We start from the raw sequence: 27,663 nt of genomic DNA, 5'->3' as shown, positions 1-27,663 counted from the left end.
AAACTGTAATCCAGAAATAGTACAAATAACGGTCCTTTGAATTCAAATAATACAGATTCTAACTATTGTATTGATATACTTTGCATCTGGGAAAAGAACCAAGACATATTACGTTGTTAGTATCTTGTTTCATATGGATAATGACCTAAATGTTGTTTCAGTTTTGTCGAGAATATTCTGAAACTTGTATTTTAGTTTCAGTGTGTGAATGCAGCTTGTGAAAGTTAGCTTACCATACTGGCACCGGGGGCCCTGAAATCCTTCTGGGCACTGACAGGCGTGATCTCCTCCACCGGTGCACTTCCCGCCATTGAAGCACATGCCCACAGAACACAGAGCTGAAATGCAAAAACAGAGTGAATATTTCTGTGGAAGAGGAACACGGGTCTATCCACAAACCAACTCTATGTTCATCGCAATTCAAGACACACCAGGAAAAGTCACAACTTTCTCATGCATAAACTTAACATAAATCACTAAATGAAACGCACGTGCAATTTACAAATGTGTAACATACCACACATAGGTTTAAATATTGCACACATACAACTTTAATGCACTTTGAAACATGGCACCCTTGTATTTCCACATACAATGATGGAGCTTCAAGTACACACCCTCTAAGAAAGTAATAGGTGAATGTATCCATTTCTTATTTGTGAGTATGGTGTCGCTGATACGTGATTAGCATGACCTACGTCTCTAACCTGCAGCTGCGTAAAGCAAAATGATGCTCCCCCTTAAAAATGTGATAAGGTGCCCCTAAGTCGCCCATGTCTCACAGGAATTCTAGCCCTTGGAGGCTCCCTGAAGGGTTGGGGGTGTGAAATTTCATATCGGTACCCTGATGTAGGTCCAGGGAACATTGTACAATTTCCCTACATCATCTCCCCGTCATTTCATATGAACGAGCCTTATAAGGGCATAACTCCAAATAAGGACAGACTGTCTTGTATGGACATTATCCATATAAGGTCTGTAGCCTTTCTTTCACCTAGTTCCATGCCGAGGGTGTTTTTTCCCAATCGATATTGCTAAGACGTCATCCTTAACACATATGGATAATTTATGAGTACACTATCTAGGGAAAATACTTCACCTCTCCCATCGCCGCACAAGGTTTAATCCCCAACGTCATCCTCTTAATGAACAATGGGGAACATACGCACAAAGGAGGTCATTAGGATGGCGGACGGACTTTGCCCGCCCACCATCCTCACGGGGATTGGGACCGCCTGCCATAAGGGCGGGGGTCCCGTGGTGGGGATTATGATGCCCCCGCCACAGTGGAGGGTGCATCCCTCATGTTTAACATTGTGGCGGGTGGTGCTCTCTGCACCGCCGCCACAATGCTAAAAATGCCTGTATGCACTCGCATACACGAAGCACCAGACACGGCGCGGTGCCTACTGCTTCGTGTATGCAAATGCTGGGGGGTACCATAGGTACCCCCCGTGTGCACCCCCCACCTCTCCTTCACTCTGGGGGCCCGCAGGGGCCCCCCAGAGTGAAGACCGCATGCCTTTCTGTGGCGTCATCGCTGCTACTGAAAGGCATCTAACCAAGCCCATTGTAATATGGCTGGCGTGTCTAATAGACACCGCCACCATATTAATACTTTTCCTCCCCGGTCGCAAGGCGACCGGGGCGGAAAAGCGGCAGACGGTCTTCCCGTCCGCCGCGGTCCCTCCCCCCATACTAATATGGCGGGGGAATTTAGGTGCGGATGGCGGGCGGATTGCCCCCGCCAGGCCGGCAGTGGCTACCGCCAGCCTGGCGGGGGCGATCCGCCCGCCATCCTAATGGGCCCCATAGTCTCTATAAATACAGCACCTCTTGCTATCAGAAGGCAGGAGGGAACCGAGACTTCAAGGCCGACACACTGACCAGAGACCCTGCGGCTCCGGCATGCCATCACTCCTGCTGACAGTGGTCTGACGATCCCTTGTGGGGTCCCACACTCTTACTATTCAGGTATGGGGGTTCTACTAAATCCTAGCGGGATTCTTGTCTCTTAGACTTAGGCTCTTAGGCTTAGGCTCTTTCGCACCTACTCACATGCTAGGTACACTTAGGTACATCTAGACAGGCATCTTAGGAGTACACACTTTATTTTATAAATGCATTTCATATTCATGTATGTGTTCATGACTATTGCAAAATGGTAGAACAATACTATTCCTTTTTATTCACTGTACTGTTGGTTCTATATCTCTGCTACTGTGTTACAGTTGTAGCAGCACACTTATTTTACATGAGAAGAACAACGGTACAATAAATTCTTATTGTAAACACGCTCAACTGTTTCTTCTGTGTATCTCTCTGCCAGCAAAACAAGCAAGCACGAGTGACTGGGTGAAAAGTAGTATATTGTTTCCACGAGTCTGAGGTTATTGTGTTTCGAGGTTGCCAAAAACGAATCTCTCAATAATAGGAGATGCTAGTGGCACTGTGAGGTAGCTAATGCAAAAACATAGGCTGACATATTCGTTGGGGGTGTACAGAGTCAGTTTGCCACCAAGCCCACAGTATATGTTAATCGTAAACAGCGTAGGTCCTGCATGAAAGGGTACTATCGGAACTACACTACAGGGGCACTGAAGGAGGGGGGACCAGTGGCATAGCAAGGGAGGTAGTCTGCCCCAGGCAGCATGGGTTTTGGGGGCGGCGGCTCCCCCCTCTGCTCCTACATGCAGGGCATTAAACCAATGGGGTAAACCCAATCGGTCAAGGGACCTGGGTGATAGTTTATATATAGAAACAAAATGGTCCCTGACACAATTCAAACTCACATTGAATGTAAATCTCGTTATTTCAAGTCAACAGATTATAAATCTGAAAAAGGAGATATATTATTTGCAAACAACAATGCTAAGGCAGCAAACCCAACACAAATAATACAAAAAGTCACTTAATACTCAGTCTCTTCTTAGTACAATGGCAAATTTATTTACATATTGGTAAAATTAGAAAAGAAGGAGAACTGCAATCTGCAGTAAGAAAGGGGGTGCACAAGTGAATTGAAAGGAAAGATTAGATTGAAAGACACAGTTAAGATATTTATGTACAACTAAAAATTCAATCTTTCAGTTGGACAACAAAAAACAACAGGCCTACCCATACATTAATATCTGTACAGTTTGATCATACAAGGCGGGGACAGGGGCAGTGACAATTAGATGGTATAGGCCTAAAAAATGGAGGGGGCGTTGTAGTTGTAGACCTACATGCAGGGCGGCAAAAGCAGGGGCCGCCACAGGCAGCAGAAGTTCTAGCCATGCCACTGGGGGAATGACCACACCACTGGGGCTTTTTATTACTCCCCAGCTCTCCTGATGGTTTCTCAAGGCTATAAAGTAAATATACAAAAACAAAGTAAAATATTAAATGTAGTTACGGACACATACATTCCTCACACAGGGAGATGGAATTTCCTAGATGAAGTACATTTAGCTCCTGATTGTGTGAGTGTATTTCACTGCAAATCTGAATAGGCTTGAGAATTTGTGATAGAAACCATTAGATCGAAGTGTCCACTCCTGGAGCAAAGACTACCCTCATGTGTAAAGGAAAATAATCTTTTGGTAGTGTTGATAAAACTGAGGAGGATAAATGGTGCAGTAAATAACAGCCGCAATACCTATTATTAATCTATACTACTATAATAAAGGAAGAATTTTCAGTCTTTGAGGCGGGTAAACTCGAGAACCACAGTGCCAATCCACACACCCGATACACCGTTGGAATCGTCAGGGTGTGTAGATGGTTATAGGCTATATACATTTTTTAAAAAACGTTATTGAAAAAATTTACAGTAAAAAAAAAGTAGTCCTTCCAAAGTAGGGCCGGTCGCGACGTGCGTGCTCACGTCAGGAGCGCGGGGAGGAGCGGCGTCCAGGAGCGCGACGAGGAGCGGCGGAGATCAGGGGAGTAACGGACATGACCGGCAAACAGGCGGAGAGGATCGGCGGGCAGACAGTGAGGAGCGGCGGCGGGGAGGAGCGGTCAGCGGCGGATGAAGTAGGGCGCCAAGTTACCAGTCAGCAACGTGAGGGAGGAGCGGCGGCGGGGAGGAGCGGTGAGCGAGCCACAGGTAAAGGAGGAAAAACAAACGTGTGCAGAAAAAAGTAACGTGGGCAGGTTAACAGGAGGAAAAAGAAACGGGAGGAGCGGTGAGCGAGCCACAGGTACCGGAGGAAAAACAAACGTGTGCAGGAAAAAGTAACGTGGGCAGGTTAACAGGAGGAAAAAGAAACGTGTGCAGGTGACAAAAGCGTACAAAGTGGAGCAGGCTGCAAACGGGCCATTACAGGACGAAAAAGTGAAACGGGCATTACAGGAGGAAAAAGTGACGTGGGCAGTGACGTGGGCAGCAGTGACGTGGGCAGGTTAACAGGAGGAAAAAGAAACGTGTGCAGGGGACAAAAGCATAGAAAGTGGAGCGGGTAGCAAACGGGGCATTACAGGACGAAAAAGTGACGTGGCCAGTGATGTGGGCAGGTACCAAACGGGGCATTACAGCAGGAAAAAGTGACGTGACCAGTGAGGTGGGCAGGTTACACAACGTCAGGGCGGGCGGGGCCCTGAGCCATGATTTCTCCCGGATAACATTGGGGCGGGCTGCTAGTATGTAATATATTTAATATTAAATATTAATATACCTATACAGTATTAAATAATACATTTAGAGCTGCCAACACATGTGATATGGATTTTGGCTTAAAAGGATAGCGAGTTGTTAGATTACTGTGGCATAGTCAGAATCCGTTATAATCCCAGATAAGTAATTTATTGAAAAGGATACAATCACCTATTAATCCGCATTGTAAATGTGCATGGCAAAGAAGGCATGCGCAGTAGGCGCGCCAACGCAGCGGCCACCAACAGACAAAACTAACAAGATTAACACCCACAAAGGACCAAATCCACAGCAGGTTTGGGGATTCACAAAAATACACAAGACTGGGCAATGATGAATTAATTATTCGTGATGGGGCTTTTTTGAAAACTGCTATCCGAGCTCGAAACTCGATGAACACTGTATGATTGTATTTTAATAATCTTGTAGCTTCTACTATCTTATGCGCTACTTTTACTGCTGTGTTTCTGTACGTTTTATTCATTATACTATTTTTCTTTTATGGATATGTTTTATCCAAATAAAATTCTGAAATGAAAAGTACACAAGATTTGCTCCAAGTTCCCTCAACAGTCCATTCTGTTGTCCTTCATTAATTTTAGCTGGGCAAAAGTCCTAAGCAGAATGAGCATCCTTTCATTACTTTTTCACGAGAAGAATACGTTTTCCACTCGAAAATTGCTATTTGTTTATTTTTTCTTTTTTTTTTTGAGCACACTGATTTTTTTTTTTAGTTTCTTTGTTTGGCCCTTGCAAATGTACATGTCAGGACTTTACATAGCCTGAGGTTAATCCTCTGTATTTCAGTGAATCCCATACATTTCTCTGCAAAAGAAAACGTTTTAAAACCAAAAGGCACTGATGTTGGAAAAAGCCACTGCGATAGAGAGGAAACCTGTGAGATGGCCAAGTTCACCAAAGTGTTGGGAGATGTTAAGTGTGTCAACCTTATGGTTAGTGAACCCTTCCAGAAGTGATAGGAACAAATGTGGAATGGTACCTTTGTTCTAACCCTACTTCTTTCATACGACCTGCTAAGATGGTGTGGTTCACCACATCAAAGGCAGAGGAGATGTTAAGTGGGAAACTCCTGCTGTGTCATCTTGATTCAGTATGTTTCTTAATTCTTCCATGGCCAATAGCATCTTCTGTGCCTCTACTAGGGTGACATCAAACTAGCAATGGTTGAATATATTTTGTGCTTCTTGGAATATGCCAATTTTTCAGTGGGGGCCAGCAGCACTCATTTTTGCAGCCGGTGGGCACACTGGGACTTCTTTTTTGGGACCGGCATTTATTTTTCCTCATCCAACATTTCCTGGGATCAAGAGAGGGAAACTGCACAACAGAGAAAGAATGAGAAAAATGGAAAGTCCTTCATAAAGAGAGAAAGCAGGAATCTGCAACTGAGAGATAAAGGGATAGGGAGTGTCTGGAAGTCAGTTACAGAGGCGCGAGGTTGATGACAGACTATGCAGCCTTGGTATTCCATGTCCCGGCCGCTGACTTCTGAGCAGAGCTTTGGGCACCGGCACTTATTCATCAACAAATTAAGCTCTGTAATTGTTGCCAGAATTTTCCCAGTGCGGGGAGAAGAGTTATGGGGTAATGCACCGTCGTAGAATGAGGCTGGCTTTTTAAGCAGAAAAAATATCACCGCCGACTCCAACAGAGTGCAATCTTTCCTGTTTGAGTGAGATTTTAATGATATCTGACACATCATTGGAAATGACGTGTGTACGTGTTTTGTATTTATGCAAATGTGAAGAGTGTTGTTGAGTGTTGGAAGGGGTAATGACATACATAAGATGACATCTCAAATGGCTCAGTGCTCTTTCCATCCCTTAACAGTGATAACACACATATGTATTCTTCCAATCTGCATGTATGAATTATGTTGTGCATGGTTTTTATTATACTATTTTAAACATAGGATAAATCGATGGACATGACAGGAAAGAAATTGATATACCGAACTACAAAGAGGACATGTGGAAATGTCTTTACTCTTCTGATGTAGTGTTTTGCAAAAATGTTTTGAAATGTTCTGTCTAATGTATAAAACAGATAATCCAATACAAGATTGTTGAAACAATAGAGAACCCACCGTTTCATATCTTTACAAATGCTATATATTGGGAGTGTCCCATTGGATCTCTTGTCAAAAAGGGGTGGGTTTAGAGTTGAGTGCTAATGGAAATCCTCCAATTTTTGAAAGGAAATGTAAAGGTGGGAGTGAATCCGCTGGCTGAATGTATTCCACAATAGGAGTAGAGGTGGGAAGGATTACAGGAGGTGGATTCTATGTATTTAGCATTTTCCTCTAGAGGCTTGAGTATTTTTCATTACCACCAAACTCTAAATCAGGCTCTAAAACTTTAGCAAGGGTTAAGTCATGAGGAGTGTTCCCTGTAAGGTGCGCGCGTGTGCACTCTAACTGCTCCGAGCGCGCAATCTGAATTATGAAGCGCGCACACTTCACAAATCACACCAGAGACCATTTCCAGCTGCTTTTAATAATGTGAAGCTGCATGAAAGAACGGTCACTTGCGTGTTGGAGAAGTGGAGGCAATATTTTGTGGAGAAGCAGTTCACTGTGGAAGAGGCAGTGCCGGGAAGGGAGCCTGCAGAAGGTCACACGGAGGGCTGGCAGTAATTGATTGACTGGGACTGCAGAATGAAACTTTGATGTTTGTTGTGGGGGCGGGGGTCGTTGCAATGTGACAGCAAGAGGTGTCTTGAAGATGGGAGGAGGCTACCAATTATGCTGAGGTAGGGCTGGTCACAAGGTGCCCACATGCCACTTGCGTCATGCGTTTTGTTGATATGGGCATTGGTTACAGGGATATAGACAGAAGTGGCATCTCGGATTAATGTATTTTTTCTGCCATGCATCAGTTGGCATTTTTCGAAGGCCTGCTAATAATGTTATGTTTAAAGTGCTCTGTGCATTGTTCGTGTTTATGTGTAATTTGCGGAGCATGGTGTGTGCCTCACATGCTTTTTGATGTTTTACATACTTGTTCTCTTAATGGGCAAATTTGAAAGTACCCATTTTCTAAGCCAGTATAAACTGTAAAACCCGGATGCGTTTGTACATCTATAGGAGGCATCAGTTATTACCTATTATGAGACCTTCGGCTTACAATATGTGCAGTAGGTTCGGTCCTCGCTAATTAATAACACCAAGCTGTTTAATTCCTCTCTGAAACCACCCTCCAGGCTTCTACCACACATGGAAAGATTTACCTCTCACTTCCTCAGAAGTGGCAAAGCATCTCCATAGTGATGCCTGATTAATCTGGCCTTCAGCAGGCTAATCTTCCCTGTTACCCCTTCGGGTGTTGTTTGCCCAAGAAATCCAGAAGTCTTCTTAGTGGTGGGTCAGACCAAAAAGTTAATACCTGTGCTGCGAAAAGGAATGCTTGTCCCCCTTTGTAGTACAAAAAGGGGTGGTGATGGACGGAGCATCTGAACCAATCAAACACTCACACCCAGTCAAAAGATCTGGGTTTAATCCATCACCGTTCTTTAGCCCACTCTGCCACCCCAGTTCAGACATGGCCATATGCAAATCAGTCTGACCCTGTGCCTCATGGGAACAGTCCAGCCCAAACTGCCAAGCCATGCCTTCCCTGGACCGTAAACATGCTTCCTAGGACCGGTTTCTGGCATTTCAGCCGTCTTCAGCCAGGCTTGCTTGAATCCAGTGGCAAAGTTAGCAAGGGACTTACGTCTGAGCATACCCTGCCAACTTATGGCGAACAAAGCGGTACAAAAGGGGGTGGTGATGGACGGAGCATCTGAACCAATCAAACACTCACACCCAGTCAAAAGATCTGGGTTTCATCCATCACCATTCTGTAGCCCACTCTGCCACCCCAGTTCAGACATGGCCATATGCAAATCAGTCTGACCCTGTGCCTCAGGGCAACAGTCCAGCCCGAACTGCCAAGCCATGCCTTCCCTGGACCGGAAACAAGCTTCCTGGGACCGGTTTCTGGCATTTCAGCCGTCTTCAGCCAGGCTTGCTTGAATCCAGTGGCAAAGTGAGCAAGGGACTCACGTCTGAGCACACCCTGCCAACTTATGGCGAACAAAGCGGTACAAAAGGGGGTGGTGATGGACGGAGCATCGGAATCAATCAAACACTCTCACCGAGTCAAAAGATCTGGGTTTAATCCATCACCGTTGTTTAGCCCACTCTGTCACCCCAGTTCAACATGGCCATATGCAAATCAGTCTGACCCGGTGCATCATGGGAACAGTCCAGCCCCCCTTTTTAAGCACTGTCCTGCCAGTCTGAAGAGCATGCATTCTTCCAGAACTCAACATGCAGAGGGGTCTATGTGTTGTTGGCAAGTGGGCACTGTGATTGCCTTCCCACTTTTGTTTTTAGAGTTAGGGAGCTAAGAGAAAATATTAAAGGTCTTTCTTCTACTTAGTCTCACCTAGTTTTATATTTTCACTAATCACTTATTTTGCACTGCTTTTTTCAGTTGTCCTATCATACTGTTTCCGACCACCAGATAAGAACGGTGGGTCTTCTTACCTTCATATCACATTGTGTAACTGTGTTTGCACTTACTCCTGGGCAAGGAGAACCCAAATGATGTAATAGTGGCGGAACAGTTAGACAACTGATGGGAAAATTCTCAACCAGAGGATGTGCCTCACGTGAATGTGGTGTCATAATATCACGTGGTGCAATTGGTGAATGTAGCTGCCACCCTCCCTTTGTTTGTCACGCCAACAGGTGTCTGTGATTTGAGTTCACTTTTAGACTCCTAGATACTCCTTTGTGTTGAATCACTGTGATTGCCTGCCTGTTTCACTAGCTAGCCTTAAGAGAAGGGGTTTTGGAGGAAAACAAAAGGTGCATGTGAACCATTACAGAAGTGGAACCATGTTTGGCTGAAAAGGGGCGGGGAGAAAGTTTCAATAAATGTAAACATTAGTTCACAGATCCCAAGTGTTTTAAGCTCTTCAGGGCATGGCATGTCATGTTTTTTTTTACTTTGTGCATTGATGTCCATGATTAATTGATTTGAGTTTTATTCTTATTAAGTGCTCAAATACTAGTGGGTGTATTGGCATAAGTCAAAATAAGGCAGAGGGTAACTCAGAGAGTAAACAGATAAGTTCTGAGCAGCTTACAAAAAGTAAGCAAATGGGGTGCTGAATGGATAGAACGTCAAAGGGGAAGACTGATTCAGGTTGGGGAGTGGCTGTGGGGAGCACATAGATGCCTATGTATGATTTTCTGGGAAGCGGAGCCATCACAAAAAGAGTTAGAAGATCATGAGCGGTGAACAGCCTCTAATCACAAATCGCATTTAGTAGTACTTTAGTGGTACTACAATAGTACTAAACAATGCTATTCACAAACCTCTGAGTGTAAATCTCCACCTCTCCTATCTTTTCTATAGGGGAGATCTTCACATATTTAACTTTACTACTAAGTTGTACATGTGAGAGGGGCCAGGGGAGTGGCTGGAAAAAGGAACATACCACTAAGTCGGAGGGGTTTAGGCAGGAGTACGAGGGTTTGGGTTAGCTGGGGGGGTGTGGGTTTAGGGAAAGACATACATAGGAAAAGTAAGAAGGCCCGAAGACCTGAGAAGGTAGTCAAAAACTCACAAATCTTCCCCTTAGAATTTGATTTTCCAAAGACACCCAGGGTATTTGGATTGTAGTATCTGACATGTAAGTACTATAAAAGTATTTAGGGTCATTTGGCACAGGGGCGGTTTCTGCATTAGTGATGTGGTGCTGCGCCCATCTGAAAATTCGTAAACATTTACATTAAAAAATATAAAATAGATCAATTTATTTAGAGATACGATTGTATCTCTAAATAAATTGATGTATTTAAGTCGGGGTTGTCTGTTTCGCCTCATTCTGAAGCAGGAGACGGAAGACAGGCAGCAAATCAACTTTCTTAATGTGACGCACAATGCAGGGCTTTCTGTTTTAAATCCCTTTATTGCCATTGGGGTCTCTAGTTGTATGTACACTGTAGACCAGTGACTCAATAAGCGTCATGGCTTAGGGCGTAGGAGACTTAGGGCCAGATGTAGGAGCCCAAATACCGGTGGGTAACGGCCGATTTCGGCCGTTACCGACCGGTATTTAGGATTTGGCATGTAGGGGCCATCTCATTTACAGAATCGGTAAATTTACCGATTCTGTAAATATACAGAATCGGTAAATTACCGAATCGGTAAATTTTCCGATTCTGTAAATGAGATGTAGGTGGCACTTCACAGAGTGCCACAGGCCCTTAAGAGTCGGTATTTTACCACCCATTCCTATTGGGTGGTAAAATACCGAATACAGGTGTGCATGCACAACTGTGCATGCACACCTGTGCCATGTGACACACAGACATGCCCTTAGGGCATGTATGTGTGCCACATGTTACACATGCCTGTATTTGGGGTGCTAGAGGGTGTCAAAGTGACACCCCCTGCACCCTTGACCGATTCGGTATTGCCCATTGATTCCTATGGGCTTCAAGGCCCATAGGAATCAATGGGCAATACCGAATCGGTATTTACCGATTCGGTAAATACCGATTTTTACAGATTCGGTAAATCAAAAAATGATTTTACCTACATCTCCCACCTTCTAATTTACCGATTCATAAATACCGAATCTGTAAAATTCGGTATTTATGAATCGATAAATTACAATTACCTACATCTAGCCCCTGCGTGATTTCAAATGTCCGTCATTCAAAGCCGTAGATCCCACCCTTTCCTCATTAGTGAGAGTGGATGCGAGCATGTCTGATCCGGTGCCTTGTTTTCAGCATTGGTAAGTAATTGCAAGCTAATGCTGTGTTCTGTATATTGTGCCGAGATCCCTCATCACTCTATCCTCCCCCACTGTGACACCCCAGGCCCTCACTACACATTGCTCACTCCTTTAGAAGTGGAGCTGCGGCATCTGCTCCCTTGTGAAATGGATCCAAATAAGGAGCAGGGTTCGCTCTTCTTCCCTTGCGAAATGGATCCAAATATCTGAGTGACCCAAAGCGAGAGATATGTGCTATTGTGTAACATGTGCTTACAGTGGCCAGTTCTCTGATGTATGACATTAAAACTAGCCCTATGTACATGCCCCTAAGTTAACACTGATGCTTAGAACATGGTCTGACTTGCTGGTTGAATGTTAAAAACGTCAAGGGAATGCATTTCAGCTATTTAGTTCCTCACTTATTTTACATGCTTTACTTATCTTGCATTGCCCACAAGTTAGCTATTTTATAAGGTTGTTATTTATCTCTATTTTTTCCTGTGCATACTTTGAAGCTTGAGCCATGGCAGGTGTTTATGAAGGGCTTTGATTGAGCTCTCAGGCGCTAAAGCTAAAGTCAAACAAAGTGCCTGTCAGTGGGTTGGCCTCTCTGCAGAGCACACAGAACAATGTTTGTGTATTCCATTTGCAACTGCAATTCTGTGGATATGTGTGTGAAGGGGGTACACTGATGTCAAAATATGTGTAAGGCAAAAGTAAGAGAAATTAGAGTGCTTAAATTTGAGGGAGTGCAGTGCATTGTCGGAAGCGGTGAAGCGACAGAGATGCGAGGAAGGGCATTCGGGGTAGAGTGAAAAGAGGATGCTGAAGAGGAAAGAATCCAAAGATCTCTATGGTGGCCAGAAATGGCATCGGAGCTGGCCACCTAATACATGCACTGGTCTGCCACCATTTTTGGTGGCACCCACTAAGTGTAGAGCATTCATTTAAACCATGTTGGTCTTTCCCAGAAAGCCTTGTAATGTCTTTTATGTACCAGGAAACAGATGCCTGTACATCATGGGCATGTCTCATCTGTGCACTAAAAATGTGGCCATATTGGAACAGTAGTGGCTGAGGTGACTCGGACCATATGTAAGGCCAAGTCACCTTGCGAGAAACATTCCAAACGTTACAAGCAATGAATCTTCTGTCACTAGGGTGACAGATTCTTTCTTCCATCTCTCTGGCAGCCTGGTGATCCCACCACCCAAGTCAAAATCAGACCCTTGGACACCTTTAGAAGGCAGCTTTATTTACATTCCAACATGTATAGTTCTTATCTTGTTTTCAGGAAGACTTGGCTTGTTTTTAATCAGTTTCCCTAGGCATTTGGGCAGCAGAAAATTGAAAAATACAGAAGTCATATTTCTTTTGGATAATTCTAATTCTTTTGTTTCATAATCTTGTCCTGAGGGCTCAGTTAAATGAAAAGACACAAATGCTGATTAATTGCATCCAAAAGTACTAACATTGTGATAAGTATGATTTTTTTTTCTACGGTAATAGTTTTAATGAGCAGTACAAATCTGAAATTCTGAATCATCACTTACAGTGCAGACATCCAGGTTCGTTGCTTTTCTGGCTCCAGCCTGTGCAGCACTTATACACGGTCTGATATTCCAGACTGTACATTTGCTTGTAGGTTGTGTAATATCCAGTCCTTGGGGGAATATCCGTAAAAAAAAAAGAAAAATCAATATTTATGTGTAGGTCATGGAACATGCGAATACAAAAATAAATTCTATATTTTTGGAAAATTAAAATACAATCTCACCTTGTTTCATATCCTGCGCACCACCGCTGTCCCGTGCAGTCCGGTTTCCACACTTTGACCATGCGGGTGAATACCTGGATGCACGATTGTCTGTGTCCGACCATGGCTAGCTCTTGCTCATGGCAAACATTTGGCCTAAAGGAAAAGGAATGAAAATATATACAGGTTACAGAAGAGCAGAGAATGTATGGAACATAGAAGTGCATTTTGCTGTCCATAGGCCCTGTTTTAGAAAGCAATTTGCGCTGGTAAATCAGATGCACCAGGACAAATGCAATGATTTGCCATTGGTAGCTATTTACCGTCACCTAGAAGCCGTAAATCCATTTACTCCTGCATTATTGTATGCTACATCAGCATGCAAAAATCCAGGTACAGGGCATATGTGTACGTCCCACGCAAGGGGTGGGAGGTTGAAGTCATGGTTTGACTTGTAACTCCACCTTGCTTATTTTCTACTCTGGAACTAGTTGGAGATTTACTCCTGCAAAGTGCACATCCTCTTCTAGGGAGACAAGTAGAATGGAACATCCCTAACCATATATGTGGGTGGAGGGAATGTGGTTTCTCCAAAGGAAATAGGTTTTCCCAGTGGAGGACAAAAATGTGCAATAGTGCAATTCGCCAGCCCTGCATAGAATTTTGTACTATGGGGGTAGCAATGACGAATTATCGAATATTATTCCCTATAGTACCCCTGGGAAACAGGTTCAGCATTCTAGGTGGAGTCCTTCTATTTGTGGTTAGGAAAAAATCGTAAATCTGGAACCATGCACAATTGTATTTTTATAGTTATAAGATGTTAATTGAACATTTATATACATTCCAATAGTATCAACAGTAGTAAATTACTCACACTTCTACAAGTGGGATTCACTCTTTTTATGGTCGGCTTGACAGCACAGCTGTTGCCAGACAATTATGTGAACATCACCAGAAAGGGGCTTTGGCTCTAGGACTACATGTTTTGATTGGACAGATGTTGTGTGCGTCCACAAAAAGTGCTTGCCCTCCATGCAGCTGTGATCATTTTGTTTATTTAACCAGCTGGCTAAACTTGAAATTTCACGGGCACAGACATGACAATTGAATGCTATTAAGGTGCCCTATATAACTAGATAATGTATTTTCTTTTTCTCTGGTAGTAGCATAGATGGGAGGAGGGCAGTCATTGAGCTACGTGGATTGTTAGGTCTGGCTTCACAATGCAACTGTCCCCTGACCTTTAAACCTACACCAATATTATTCTACAGTTCTTTGCTTCCACCCAAATACATATCTGTTCCCATGCTGTATACTTGTAATGCAGCACATTACCATACAACATTCCTTTAAAGCTGACCTATTGACATATGCTAATGCTTGTTTACTCTTGTAGCGCACCTCAATCGCTCTTGAATTCATGAGCAAATTCAGAGGGGAGTCAGGTGTGCTACGAGGATATGTCACAGTTACTCATAGTAAATGTGTCTGCCAACATTTGCGAAAAATTTGAATTACTCTTGCGATTTTCAGAATCTTATCTTGAGTTTGGAACAAGATGTGTTTTGTCTAGCAACTGTTAAGTACCATCTGGTTTGTTCCTTAAAGCGGGTAATGAACTTAGTCATGCCTTTCCACATAGTCTGTTTCCTCCCTGTCTCTTCCTTTTGTATTTATTGATTTATTTATTTATGAGATTTGGCCAAGCAAGGACCAGGCCCAAGGTGCATCAGCAAGCTGTGCATGAGTGACAAGCTAGGAAGCATGGTCCACACAGGAACATCACAGTGTAGAACACAAATACAATGGGCAAGATAGTACATTCCTGTAGGGAAAACTAGACATGTGCAGCTTCACGTCCACACAGAGACAATAAAAGGTACCTTAAAGGAAAGGTTGTGTAAAAAGTATGAAATGCAATATACAAATGGACTTAGAAAATATACTTTGAGATGCATGAGATCACATTGTTAATTGTAATGGACAGAGATTTACATAAAGATTTGTAGAGCAAAGAGTACTTTAATGTTGTAGACAGAGAACTGCAAACATTCTATGTATAGGACAGTTCTGATGTTCACAGAGGGCCAATGAAAGGTACTATTAAAGATACAATGTTTAAGGAGTAAGACACATACTAAAGGACTCTGAAAAAATAGCAAATATGTGTACAGGAACAAGAGATGCAAATTTAAAAGTAATAGGCTGGTGTGTTTGCATATAGATTGGCAAAGCAGGAGATTCGCAATGTTGGTATCAGAAAACTGAAAAACAAATGTGTATGAGGTACCAGGACTGGAAACCAATAGGGTATGTGTGTCAGCAGAAGATGGAACACAGACCGGCCATGTTGTGAGGCTATGAGAAACAATTGGGGAGTGTGGTAGGTTTACAGTTTAAGTAGTTGGCGAGATGAAGGGAGCATGGGACGGCAGCAGCCACTGTCAATCTTGAGGTATTCATTGAGTTTTTGTTTTTGAGGGCAACCTGGAAAGAGTGAAACAAGGGAGGGTTGGTGTCCGGTACTCTCTGAGGCAAGATGCTTTCCCTCAGAAGGAGTGCAAGAAAAGTGGGAAACTGCTAGTCAGAAAGTGTTTCGCCTCAAACTAATCATTAGCCCCTCAAGATGAGAAATCTTTGAGGAAGTTAGGTAGGATTGTTCATATGCACTGCCTAGTTTGCAAATAATGTAGTTTGTAAATGGGATGGGCATCTGGAGCCATTTAAGATTTGTCAGCACCAATGTGATTTGGTCCAAATTGTGAAAGTATGAGTTGAGGTGAGATGATGCATGAAGGGTGGCTTGATGGGTGGTGAGGTTGATCTTGGGCAAACCAATCTCCAAGGTATTTCCATAGTCAATGAGATAAATCACAAGTGCCCATACAGCATGTTTACTGTTTCCTTTGTGGATGGAGGATTTGATGTGAAGTGTAAGCTGATATTTGGTGCTATTGATCATGATCTTAAAGTGTGGTTTTAAACAGACCCTGTTGCCCAGTAGACAACCTAGAGGCGAGAGCGATGTGACTAATTTGTTAGTAATTTAGACGATTACAAGAGGAGCATGTCAAAGAGCTGTGTTAGCACTGTCAGTTTCAGACCAGAAAAGCAGATAGGCCATGTGAGGTTGCAGTTTGAGGTGACTCCCGGTCATTCACGATTTGCTAGAGAGGAGGCATCTATTAACTGACTTGATAATGTAAATGACCATCTTTTGTGCGGCATTCCTCCAGGATTTTGCATTCTCTTTCTGAACCTGCTTTTGTTCGCCACAGGACTCTGTGCACTTTACTCCTGGTAATGTGCTTGTGCTCTGCCTTTAAACATGGTAAAATTGGCATATTCTTAATTAGTACATTTATTCTACCTATATGCCCCTTGTATATGGTACTACATTTACCCAGGGTCTGTAAATTAAATGCGAATAGTGAGCTACAGCACTTATTGTGCTACCCACTAAAGCAGCACTATAAAACATGTCTTCAGGCCTGTACCTGCCATCTGGGTATGCATGGTATTTGAAAAGTAGGATATGCATATGTAATGTGTTACATGTCCTGGCAGTAAACAACCTCCAAAGTTGTTTTCACTGTAGCAAACATGGCTGTCCAATAGGAAAGTCCTGGGGTACATTATAATACCTTATAATGCTTAATTTCGGTTATAGGAGCACTTAGAAAAGTGATTTAAGGACTCGTTTGTAATTTAAAATCCAACTTAATGGTGAAGTCAAATTTTATAGGACTATAATTAAAATGTCACGTTTAGAAAGTTGTAATTTTCCTGAATTAGCCAAATGTGCATTTCTGCCATTGTCCAGTCTCATCTGTCCCCCTGTGGTGAAGTGTGGAGTGCTCCCAAACAGTGGGCAAAAGGCTTGTTTGCAGAGAATGCTTTCCCGTCTTGAGCAGGATGGCCTGGGGGCTGCACCTAGCCCTTTCCTGATGTCCAAGGGGTGCCTACCCTGTGACTGGCATATGTGGCTCACACCTAGGTCTGCGACCCTTTGTCTTCCTAGTCAACTTGGCTCAAAACCCAGTGGCAAGGAGGAAATGCCCCTCAAATGGTTTGGAGTGACAACGATGGAGGGTTTGCTTATTTCCTTAGCTACACCTCTGGGTGGAAACAGGGAGATCTGAAGAGTGAAAGAAAGGTACTGCTTTGTTGGGGTTTGGTAGTGATGGGAACTATGGGATAATTTACAGCAAAACACACAGGAAGTGCTGCAATAGTGGATAGAGTCACCCCTGGGAACCTTTACCCTATTAGTTAGGGAGTGACTAGGAGTTTCCCCAAGGTTGGCACTGGGCATAAAGGTGACATCTTCAGAACCTTTGTCAGACACTGCGGGACCCATAAAGAGCAGAAGAAGGACAGGCTGAATCCTGAAGGGCAGCTGTGCCTGTTTGCTTTGAACCCAGTGCCGCAGGAGTCACTCGAAGTGTCAGTTGGCTGACCTCCTGTTTCTGCTACAGGGACACAACAAGCTTCCAGAGGACTCTCTCCTTGCAACTGCCCAGCTGCAACTGCATCTGCCTTGGACTTTCCTGCTGTCCTTTGTTGGAGTGAGTCCTAACCTCGAGTTGGTGACTCCGAGGTCGGGGATCCTAGGCTGGTATTAGGGTGTACTCTTTCTTCCCACACTGCAAAAGCTGGGACTTAGTAACTTTTTGCTAACTTTCTGCCTGGAAAACTGAATGAGACTGGGATCACCACCAAAGCTGCAGCCATTTTCCAAGTCCCAACAGACAATGCATTATTGATGCTTAGCCGAAACCCTTCTTGGACACAAACATCAGCTGCTCTGAATTTTCACACATTTGTGGATGACTACACCGAAACCCCATGCTTCAGCAACCCGGCGTCATAGAGCCTCCATCTCTTGCCCCGCCAACTACTCATTGATAACCACTTTTTCTGCACAAAAGTTTCTTTGGACACAAACATCAGCTGCTCTGAATTTTCACACATTTGTGGATGACTACACCGAAACCCCATGCTTCAGCAACCCGGCGTCATAGAGCCTCCACCGCTTGCCCCGCCAACTACTCATTGATAACTACTTTTTCTGCACAAAAGTTTCTAAGTGAGAATGTAACCTTTCCATTGGGACAAACTTGGTCCCTGTATCTGACACAAGTTACATTGGGGTCGGCCATAACTTTTGACTTTGACCCAGTCTCGCACAACCAGATAACCGTGGTTGAAGCTTTGTGCTCTTTGGCCCTATTTTTACTTCAAACTTTAAAATTCATACCTCTGGTTTTACTTTGGACTTTTGTCATTTTGGTGTTATTGTTTTCTGGATTGTGTTTTCACTGTATTATTGTTTGAGAGTGTTGAACTAATTATTTACACATAGCTTTGAAATTAAGTCTAACTGCTTTTGTGCAAAGCTACCACAGGGTTAAACACAGGTTTAATTAGTGACTTTGGAGGTTCATCTTGGCAGGGATTGTGAATATTATTTGAGTTGGGTTCTCAGCCCCTCAACCAGAACTCCCATTTCCTACACTTGAGCTGAGGGCATGGCTGCCTGTCCTCCGCATAGTGGAGGTATGTGAGATTATCAAAAAGAGGTCCAAAAGGCTCCATATATCTGCTGATAAGAATACTAATGTGGAATAAGTGTCCTAGAGAAAGCCAAAAGAGTCTGGCTCACTTACCAAATACATCCTGTTATAAAGTTTAGTAAAGTACAGAAACTGCACTTTCAGCATGGTGTGAAACAAAGAATACATCACAATATCCAGCAATAAAATAGAAACCAGATAACAGGAACAAAAAGAACACCATCGTGCAATAACAATGAACAGTAACTTTTACCCTACAACTAGTGACTTGACCTGTTTAACAATAAAACAATAGCACATTTGAAATTACATATGCAACCTCTGCTTGCCAGAGTAAGTGGCCTTGTAAAGATAGAGGGGCACATGCATCAACAAAAATATCTATCGCAAAGGGGCCATTCACAGAATCTACCACTTTGTGAACGGTATTTTTATATTTGGGATACATCAACCCAAATGCAACTTTGCAATTTAAGTAATCACAAAATGTGTGATTACTTAAATTGCGAATGCATTAAGGGAATCGCAAAGTGTGATTCCCTAAGGCAATGCATGATGCAATTCCAAATTCGCAATTAGGGAGCACAAACTACCATCAACTTGATGGTAATTAGCAAAAACTTAGAAAAATGCACTAAAGTGCCTTTTTCAAGGTTTTAGGTTACACACGCACATGCCCTTGGGGCATGTAAGGGCGCAACATGTGGTAACATCTCAATTTCAGGGGTGCAACAGGGTGTACTTTTGGCACCCTTGCACTCTTGAAATTGCATGCCAATTTGGGAGTACTTATTTGGTACTCGTAAATTGTGCATGCAATTACCATGTATTCCTATGGGCCTCTAGGCACTTAGGGATGAATGGGAAGCAATTCCTTAATTGCGATTCGCAATCAAGGAATTTGTAGTAATCGCAATTTTTTTGTGATTCCTACATACATAGGGATTTGCGAATCCTAAATAGTGAATTCTTAAAATTTGCTGTCTAGGATTCCCAAATCCTGACTTTGATGCATGTGGCCCTTAGTCCTCTACGCCTTCCAACAGGAATATTAAGGACACACAAAAAATACAATTTAAAATGCTAGGGAAACCAGGCCATAAAGTTGCTTGAATAAAGATATGTTACAAAATGTTGACTGTCACATTTAACTCGAGCTGTACAAACAGATAATCAAGAAACCATGGGGCTTATTTACAAGCCCCTTGTGCTGCCGCAGCGTACTTTTTTGTGACGCATCGGCAAGCGCAACCTGCTTCCCCATATTTTCCAAGAACACGTAAAGCCAGTCTGCCTGGCTGTTCATGTCATTGTAAATATGGCCCCTTTACACGCAACACTGTGCAAGAAAGAGGCGTGCCATGGGTGTGGCTGTGGGTGTTCCCACGCTACACCCATGGATTCTGCTGCATTTCTAGACTTACGAGAAATCGGAACCATGGAAATGCGTCGAAATGCTACACCTTCCCATGGGAGGCGTAGGAAGGCGCAGTGAGGAGAAATGTTTTAATTTCTAATTTTTTCCTCTTTGTATGCATGCTATATTCTGCAGCGCACATAGAAAGAGGAAAACACCTCTTGTGAAGGGACACCTTCCTGCACAAAAACAATTATCCCTGTGTCGCAGGCACCCTTGCACAATGGTGCAAGGGTGCCTGAGTCAGCGCATGGCAGCTAATTGTGCGCCAGCGCAGGAGAGAGCACAGGGATCCGTCATATCGTTGTAGATATGATGCATCCCTTTGCTTTGGAATTAACGCCTTTCGGGCGTTCTAAAGGGTGGGCGGGGCTGCGTCGGCCGTTGGCCGGCGGCAGCACTGGGGAGGTAGTGCTCCCGTTGGCCAACGGCCGATGGCAGCAAGGAAGGGGTTAAAGCAGAGCGGCACAGTCAAATGGCTGGCGGCACCGCACTGCATTAATTCATTGTAACTAAGGCCCCAAGATTTTTAAAATATGTGCAACGTACAACAAATGCAACCGGGTATGAGGCCTAGTCATGACAACTTTAAAACCTTTGTTATGTAAAATATGGCCCAGTTATGTTTTATACAACATATTTGCGTTAATTAAACACATTATTTGGTAATTCGAAATTCACAATCACACTGACACTATATTTCCACTCAATATTCCAACATACAGCAATTCCAGCCGTTGTAGTCTGTGTAAAATACCTTGGACAAGTGTTTTTTTCAAACAACTTGGAAATGTGATGGGACTAGTAACTCATGTTATACTTGTCCCATCAGAATTCCTGAGATTTAAATATTGTAGGCTATGGTCAAATATGTCTGATGAAACATCCAGGTGATCAAATAAATGGTGGTATGGTAGACAATACCTGAGGTGAGCTCCCATAAGTAAAAATGCCTTATGCCTGAATGAAATCCGTGGTCTGTCCACTCAGTACAATTTCTTCTAAGACGACCTCACTCTATTAATGAGTTAGGGATTTTTATTTGGCCAAAAGAAATTCTGTCGGCCAAACAACTTTGAGGTTGAAGAAACGTGGCAAAGATGTGTCTGAGTTTCAGGTCAAATTGTCTGAAATGCTCTCAGTCCAACATTGAAAACAAAATTCAATCAAATGTTCTTTAGAAACTACCTTAAAATGTGGATTAGTCAGAAAAACCTTCAACTGAGACCATAACTATCAACAATGTAATGCTAGCAAGAGGTCAGGACCAGAATATCTCCACTCCACAAAGCAAACCACACAACATTCCCAGTCCCAACTCAGGCAAATATAAGGCCTAGTGGTGAGCATTTATTCACAGCTGGAGTTGGTACAGAGTGTTGCTTTGCAGACAGCTGTGACTGAGGTCTTGTCTCAGATGTAACTGTCCTCCATATGTAATATTAGCTTAGTCCGCCCTCTCCTTGATCTGAGATCCTTCTTTCCCACTCTCCATCATTACCTGGTGTAGTATATTAATCACCTCTATAATCAGACAGACCAGCTGACCAGGGTAGTCTGTATGTATACAAATGATCTGATGTATGTGGAAAGAATACATGGCATTACAACGCATACCATTACAATGCATACACAGATTTTACAAAGCAATTATGTAATGCCTGCGTTGTAATAGATGTTTCCCGTTGGGAAGCAATATTACAGAACTTTGGAGATACCAATTCTGGATAGTATCGGCAACACAAACCCCAACCATTATGAGTTTTCGGGTGCAGAATCGGGGGGGGAGGGGGAAACATGCCTGACCCAAATTTATTAAGTTCAGGTGCTCATGTTTCCCCAGATTCCAGGCTGGGTTCTGATTTTATCAGAAACAAAATGTGGGTGGAAAATCATTATGTTTTGTGAGGTGCATTACCTCCAGCTGGGAAATTGTTATCATCGGTAGAGATTGTATACCGTGGGGATAACACTCTGCCCAACATACAGTGGTGCTCCTGCTGACATGGAATACTATCACATGAAAGAGCTGCAAGAAACAATTGCAAATGTCATCAATCTTTGCACCCACAGTATATACACTGCATAAATGCAGAACTACCAGAATTATGTAATGCTTGAATCAGAAACTCATTAGAGGTATGAAAATAAATTAAAGGACTTTGAACAAGAGTATTTACTGATTTATGCAGTTTTGCACAGAGCAATCTTGGCCCAAGGGTATTAGAGCACTTTTTGTAAGGACTAACAGCCTGATTCATCAAGGTACCGTTTTGCGAGTCTCTAATAGCGATTCATAGCGAATCGCTATTGAGGACTCGCAAAACGGTATTCATGTAGGAATTGCTAAATAAATAGCGATTCCTACATATTCTCTATTTGCGAGTAGCAAATTGCTACTCGCAAATAAGGAATAACTCCCCATTCATTCCTATGGGCCAAAAGGCCCATAGGAATGAATGTGGAGTATCCCTTATTTGCGAGTAGCAATTTGCTACTCGCAAATAAGATAGCGATTTTAAGGGTGCCAGGGGTGTCCAAAGGACACCCCGTGGCACCCCTGAAATGCTAATTGAAACAGGTGTTGCGCACACACATGTCCAAGGGACATGTGTGTGTGCAACATGCAACTTAGAAAAATGCTTTTAAAAGCATTTTTCTAAGTTTTTGCTATTTACCGAGAGGTCTGACCTCTCGGTAAATAGCGGCCCAAAATTGCTAATTCGCAATTTTTAAATGTGTCATGAATAGCATTTAAGGAATCTCTAATAGAGATTCCTTAAATGCTAATCCTCGCATATTTGCTAATTCTTTATTAGCGATTTTTGCATTTGGGATGATGAATCCCAAATGCAAAAATTGCACTCGCAAAGGGCCAGATTCTGAGAATCTGGCCCTTTTGCGAGCGCATTTACCTTCATGAATCAGGCTGTAAGCAACTTACAGGAGAATCAGACAATACACAATTTTAGGTGAAGGTAAGTAATGTGCACAGGATCACACGATGGTGAGCGGTGCCCGGGTTTCGAACCTGGGGCCTTATGTATGAACACACCATTCTGAACCGGCGCAGCACAGGCGTACGCACAGGCGTACTCACAGGCGTACCCACAGGCGTACCTGACCGGACCGGACAAGGCGACTCTCTCCACTTCTTGCCGCACCCGCTTCGCGGGTGCCGCTTCGCCCAGGAGTGCGTGGGGCATTATCTCGGCATCCTAAGGAGGAGGACCAGCAAGGCAGGCAGGGCAAGAGGCTCGGCGGGGCTGCGAGCGTGCGGGGACTCCGTCAACCAGGAGTCCCTGCGAGACCAGGGATACCAGCATCCGGTCCGCTCTCCCTGCTGGCCCGCCCCCTGCCCAGCTGAAGCTTGTTAAGGCTTCCACCACCTTTTCTTCTATGGGACACCATTCTGAACCGGCGCAGCACAGGCGTACGCACAGGCGTACTCACAGGCGTACCCACAGGCGTACCTGACCGGACCGGACAAGGCGACTCTCTCCACTTCTTGCTTCGCGGGTGCCGCTTCGCCCAGGAGTGCGTGGGGCATTATCTCGGCATCCTAAGGAGGAGGACCAGCAAGGCAGGCAGGGCAAGAGGCTCGGCGGGGCTGCGAGCGTGCGGGGACTCCGTCAACCAGGAGTCCCTGCGAGACCAGGGATACCAGCATCCGGTCCGCTCTCCCTGCTGGCCCGCCCCCTGCCCAGCTGAAGCTTGTTAAGGCTTCCACCACCTTTTCTTCTTTGGGACACCATTCTGAACCGGCGCAGCACAGGCGTACGCACAGGCGTACTCACAGGCGTACCCACAGGCGTACCTGACCGGACCGGACAAGGCGACTCTCTCCACTTCTTGCCGCACCCGCTTCGCGGGTGCCGCTTCGCGGGTGCCGCTTCGCCCAGGAGTGCGTGGGGCATTATCTCGGCATCCTAAGGAGGAGGACCAGCAAGGCAGGCAGGGCAAGAGGCTCGGCGGGGCTGCGAGCGTGCGGGGACTCCGTCAACCAGGAGTCCCTGCGAGACCAGGGATACCAGCATCCGGTCCGCTCTCCCTGCTGGCCCGCCCCCTGCCCATCCCGGCCCTATAACACAGCACTTAACTCCCGCAGCGCGGGACGCAGCCCGGGGCGAAGACCGGGCTAAGAGCGGGCCGTTTGAGGCCGTTCGAGGACGGAAAGGACTGGACTGGGCCATATCCCTTGGGTTTTTATAATTCACTTTGTTTTTACTCGCGTTAATCACTCCGTGCTTTTGTTCTTTGTTGTTATGATGTGTTCACGGGGCAGTCGTAGCAAAACTGCCATGGGCATTAACAAACCAAGTGGGACCCTAGATGACTTCCTTACGAAAACTAATTTGGCCATTGACGCGGAAATCAACAAAATGCAGCACAGGGTTTCCCTCGAACTAGATGCTGCACGCAAATTGTCCTTGAATATAGCCTCTTCCAAGAAATCATCGTTAGGAAAGCTGGCCTTAGCGTTAACCCCCGAGCGTACATCTGGTCCCTGTTCCTTGCTTGCAGTAGCTGATATACATCACTCGCCTTCTACATTTTTTTTTGAGCAAGCTAAGGAATCTATTGTAACCCCTCTGGATGGGCCCACACCACCTACTTTTGTGGCTGGGACTAGCACCCTAGCAAAAATTGTTTTGCCAAAGATTGCTGCTAATGCTAAAAAGGCTGCCATACTGCAGAAGAAACGTTTGGCTAGGTCTATACTTGCTCGCAAAAAGGCCAAAATTGCGAGATCTCATTTTTTTAATCGTCGACGGCCAACGGCCACATTTGGGTTTGGGGAAGTAAAAGACAAAGCCCACACAGCTTTACTGGGCAGTGATATCTGCCCTGTTCCAAGTGGTGTTGCGCTTGATCCCCCGGTGGTAACCCTCCATGACACGAATAAGGAAGGGTCAATTGAGGGTAGCCAGAGTGTAGTAGAGGGGGATAGGAGGGGAGATGAGGATTTTTTGCAAACTGTATGGGACACACTCAAAAAATTACTTACCCCCCTGGAGCTTAGACTTTCCAGAATGGAAAACCACCTGCTAGAAATGGATAAGACTTTAGTCACATTGGCTAGCTTTAGTCTCAAGCAAATGGAAGCTAGGCTTTCATTGGGCGAGGGTTTAACCTTTCAGCCATTTGAGTCAGATCCCCCAACCCCCCACCTTTAAGACCTAAACCCGTACCAAAACCACGCACAATAGTGGGGGATAATGCTACTAATTCCATTCTTAGCACTTGTCTCCCGCCCCAGGACCCTCTACCAACCCAACCCAGACACCAAGCATGCCCTGTAAAGAATACAGCACTACCTAACGCTAGCGTTCTAACTAGTTTACATCAGAATGTAGCACGCCCTAAACCCAGGCCTCAAACTGTTGTAAAACAGCCTACCCAATTGACCAACAAGAATTTGCCATTCTTAGAATCTAGCCGACCGAATTTCCGTGGTGGTTACATTGACCTACCACCGGAGGCTAGTCAATATGTCATTGTATTGGCTGGTGTGCCTACTCTCGACCCACAGATAAAAGAGGACCATTGGTCTCTTAAAAATAAGGTAATTCACTGGCTAAACACGAACAAACAACTACCCAGTCACCTAAGAAGTCAGGTTTTAATGGTGCGAAGAGTACCATGGGTTGGGCCCACCCATAAAACCATTACTGGTGACTGTGTGGTTGTGTCATTTGCTGACCCCCATACAGCACAGCATCTTTGTTCGTGGCCCACTCGAGATGACAACCACTCAGTTATCGTTAGACCTCTCACCTTTTTCTACCCTCCTCGACAGCAGCTTGGTTTGGGAGGGTCTTGGACGACTATACAAAAGCCTAGGCACAGAGGATTTGGGAATGGTGGACCTCTCCAGAGAACCGGGTGGCAAGGTGTTCCCACATCAAATATGTTTGGCTGCTTGGATGAGGTCGACTGACTAGGGGAGGTGGATGCTCTAAAATTCTCAGTAGACCTTATCCCGTCCACCCAGGCACTGCCCAGTATGGTTTGTTCTGTGTCGCCATTGGGTTCGCGCTTAACACCGGATACCGTTTATATTTCAAACTCAGTTGAGTTGGGAGTTCCGGGATTATCTGAGTCTCCTTGCCCCGGTAACTCAGATAATGAAATTAAAATGGTTTCTTGGAATATAGCGGGTTTAAAGGGCCGCCTGGATAGCGATGATTGGGTTGATTATATAACTACACATGATATCATCGCTTTCCAGGAAACTTGGTCAGTCGACCCCTTATTTAGAGTAGGCTTTTTGAATTTTTATAAGCCAGCAGTGCGGGGTCCCAGGGGTAGAGCTTCGGGTGGACTAACTATATGGATAAAAGATACACTTGGCTTTAGAGTGAGGGTAATCCTGGTAAAGAACCCCGATCTCCTTTGTGTATCCTTAAGCAAGGAGAATTGCAAGGATATTGTTTTAATTAACATCTATGCCCGAGGTTGTCAGGGTGGTAAAAAGCAACCTATTATTAATGATCTGGAAGACCTCCTAAATGAGCATAAAAGTGACCAACTCGTTCTAGTGGCTGGTGACTTGAACTGCTCATTCGAACCCATCCTGAACCTTGCTGAAGATGTAGGGATGGATGATGATTTAGTCTGGAATATTCCCCCGCTAGCAATAACTAAGGGTGTTAGGGGTACGGAGGCAGCTCTCCACTGGCTTGGCCTCTGCCTGGAATGGGGGTTCAGAGCGGTGAATGGCCGCAGCCTATCTGATAAGGCGGGAAAACCAACCTTTGATAATGGGTCTAGTGTGAGTCGTATTGACTATATACTGGTCAACATTGATTCCTGGGATACTGTAGTTGACATGTTAATAGAAATTAGGCCAGAGAGTGATCACAACCCACTCTCACTTGATCCCGGGTCTTGGGCCCCCTCTGACAGAAACAGCTTGTATCACATCAGACCTAGTCTTGAGTGACAACAGAAGACGGGTCAAATGGTCGAGAGTCATAGCTGATCAGGAGCTTGTCTGTCAAATAGAAGAACTGGTCTTAGGTACTAGTAATAAGATGAGTACAGTATCAGTTAAGGATAGGGAAAAGTCTACTATCGTTGATCTCCATGAGGCCTGTTTTTCGGCCATTAGGGAACTTCTCACTAGGCCATGTGGAAAACACAAAGAGAAGCAATTCAAGGGGTGGTATAATAAAAAGTGTAGAGAAGCGCACAGCACTTTAATTGCTGCTGCTGTCAAATCTAGAAATACCCCTGACATTAGGCTTGCGAGGCAGGCCTACAAACATACCACTTGGGAAGCCAAAAGGGAATGGGAGGATTCGTATTGGCTTGATCTTCTCAAAGCCTGTGAGTCCTCCAACCAGATTAAGTTTTGGGAGCTAGTCAGATGGGGCAGGGGTTCCGACTCACTAGCACCCGAAAATCATGTTTCCGCTGTTGATTGGGTGGAATTTTTTTCCTCTCAATTTAAAGACCCTAATATTGT

The 27,663-nt window shown here is 44.5% G+C and overlaps 1 protein-coding gene across 1 annotated transcript in view; it reads right to left on the bottom strand.

The window, feature by feature from the left end:
• Positions 1–27,663, bottom strand: part of LOC144790753 (uncharacterized) — a 752,701-nt gene that overhangs the window by 689,724 nt on the left and 35,314 nt on the right. The window contains exons 3-5 of the mRNA XM_078665457.1: positions 13,218–13,352; positions 12,994–13,103; positions 234–338 (exon numbers count right to left, since the gene is read on the bottom strand). Of these exons, the coding sequence (XP_078521583.1) occupies positions 234–338; positions 12,994–13,103; positions 13,218–13,352 (350 nt within the window). The remainder of the gene's footprint in view (positions 1–233; positions 339–12,993; positions 13,104–13,217; positions 13,353–27,663) is intronic.

The sequence above is a fragment of the Lissotriton helveticus genome, chromosome 11, assembly GCF_964261635.1.
Source record: "Lissotriton helveticus chromosome 11, aLisHel1.1, whole genome shotgun sequence".
Classification (NCBI taxonomy): domain Eukaryota; kingdom Metazoa; phylum Chordata; class Amphibia; order Caudata; family Salamandridae; genus Lissotriton; species Lissotriton helveticus.
This window is presented reverse-complemented; position numbering and strand designations above follow the sequence as displayed.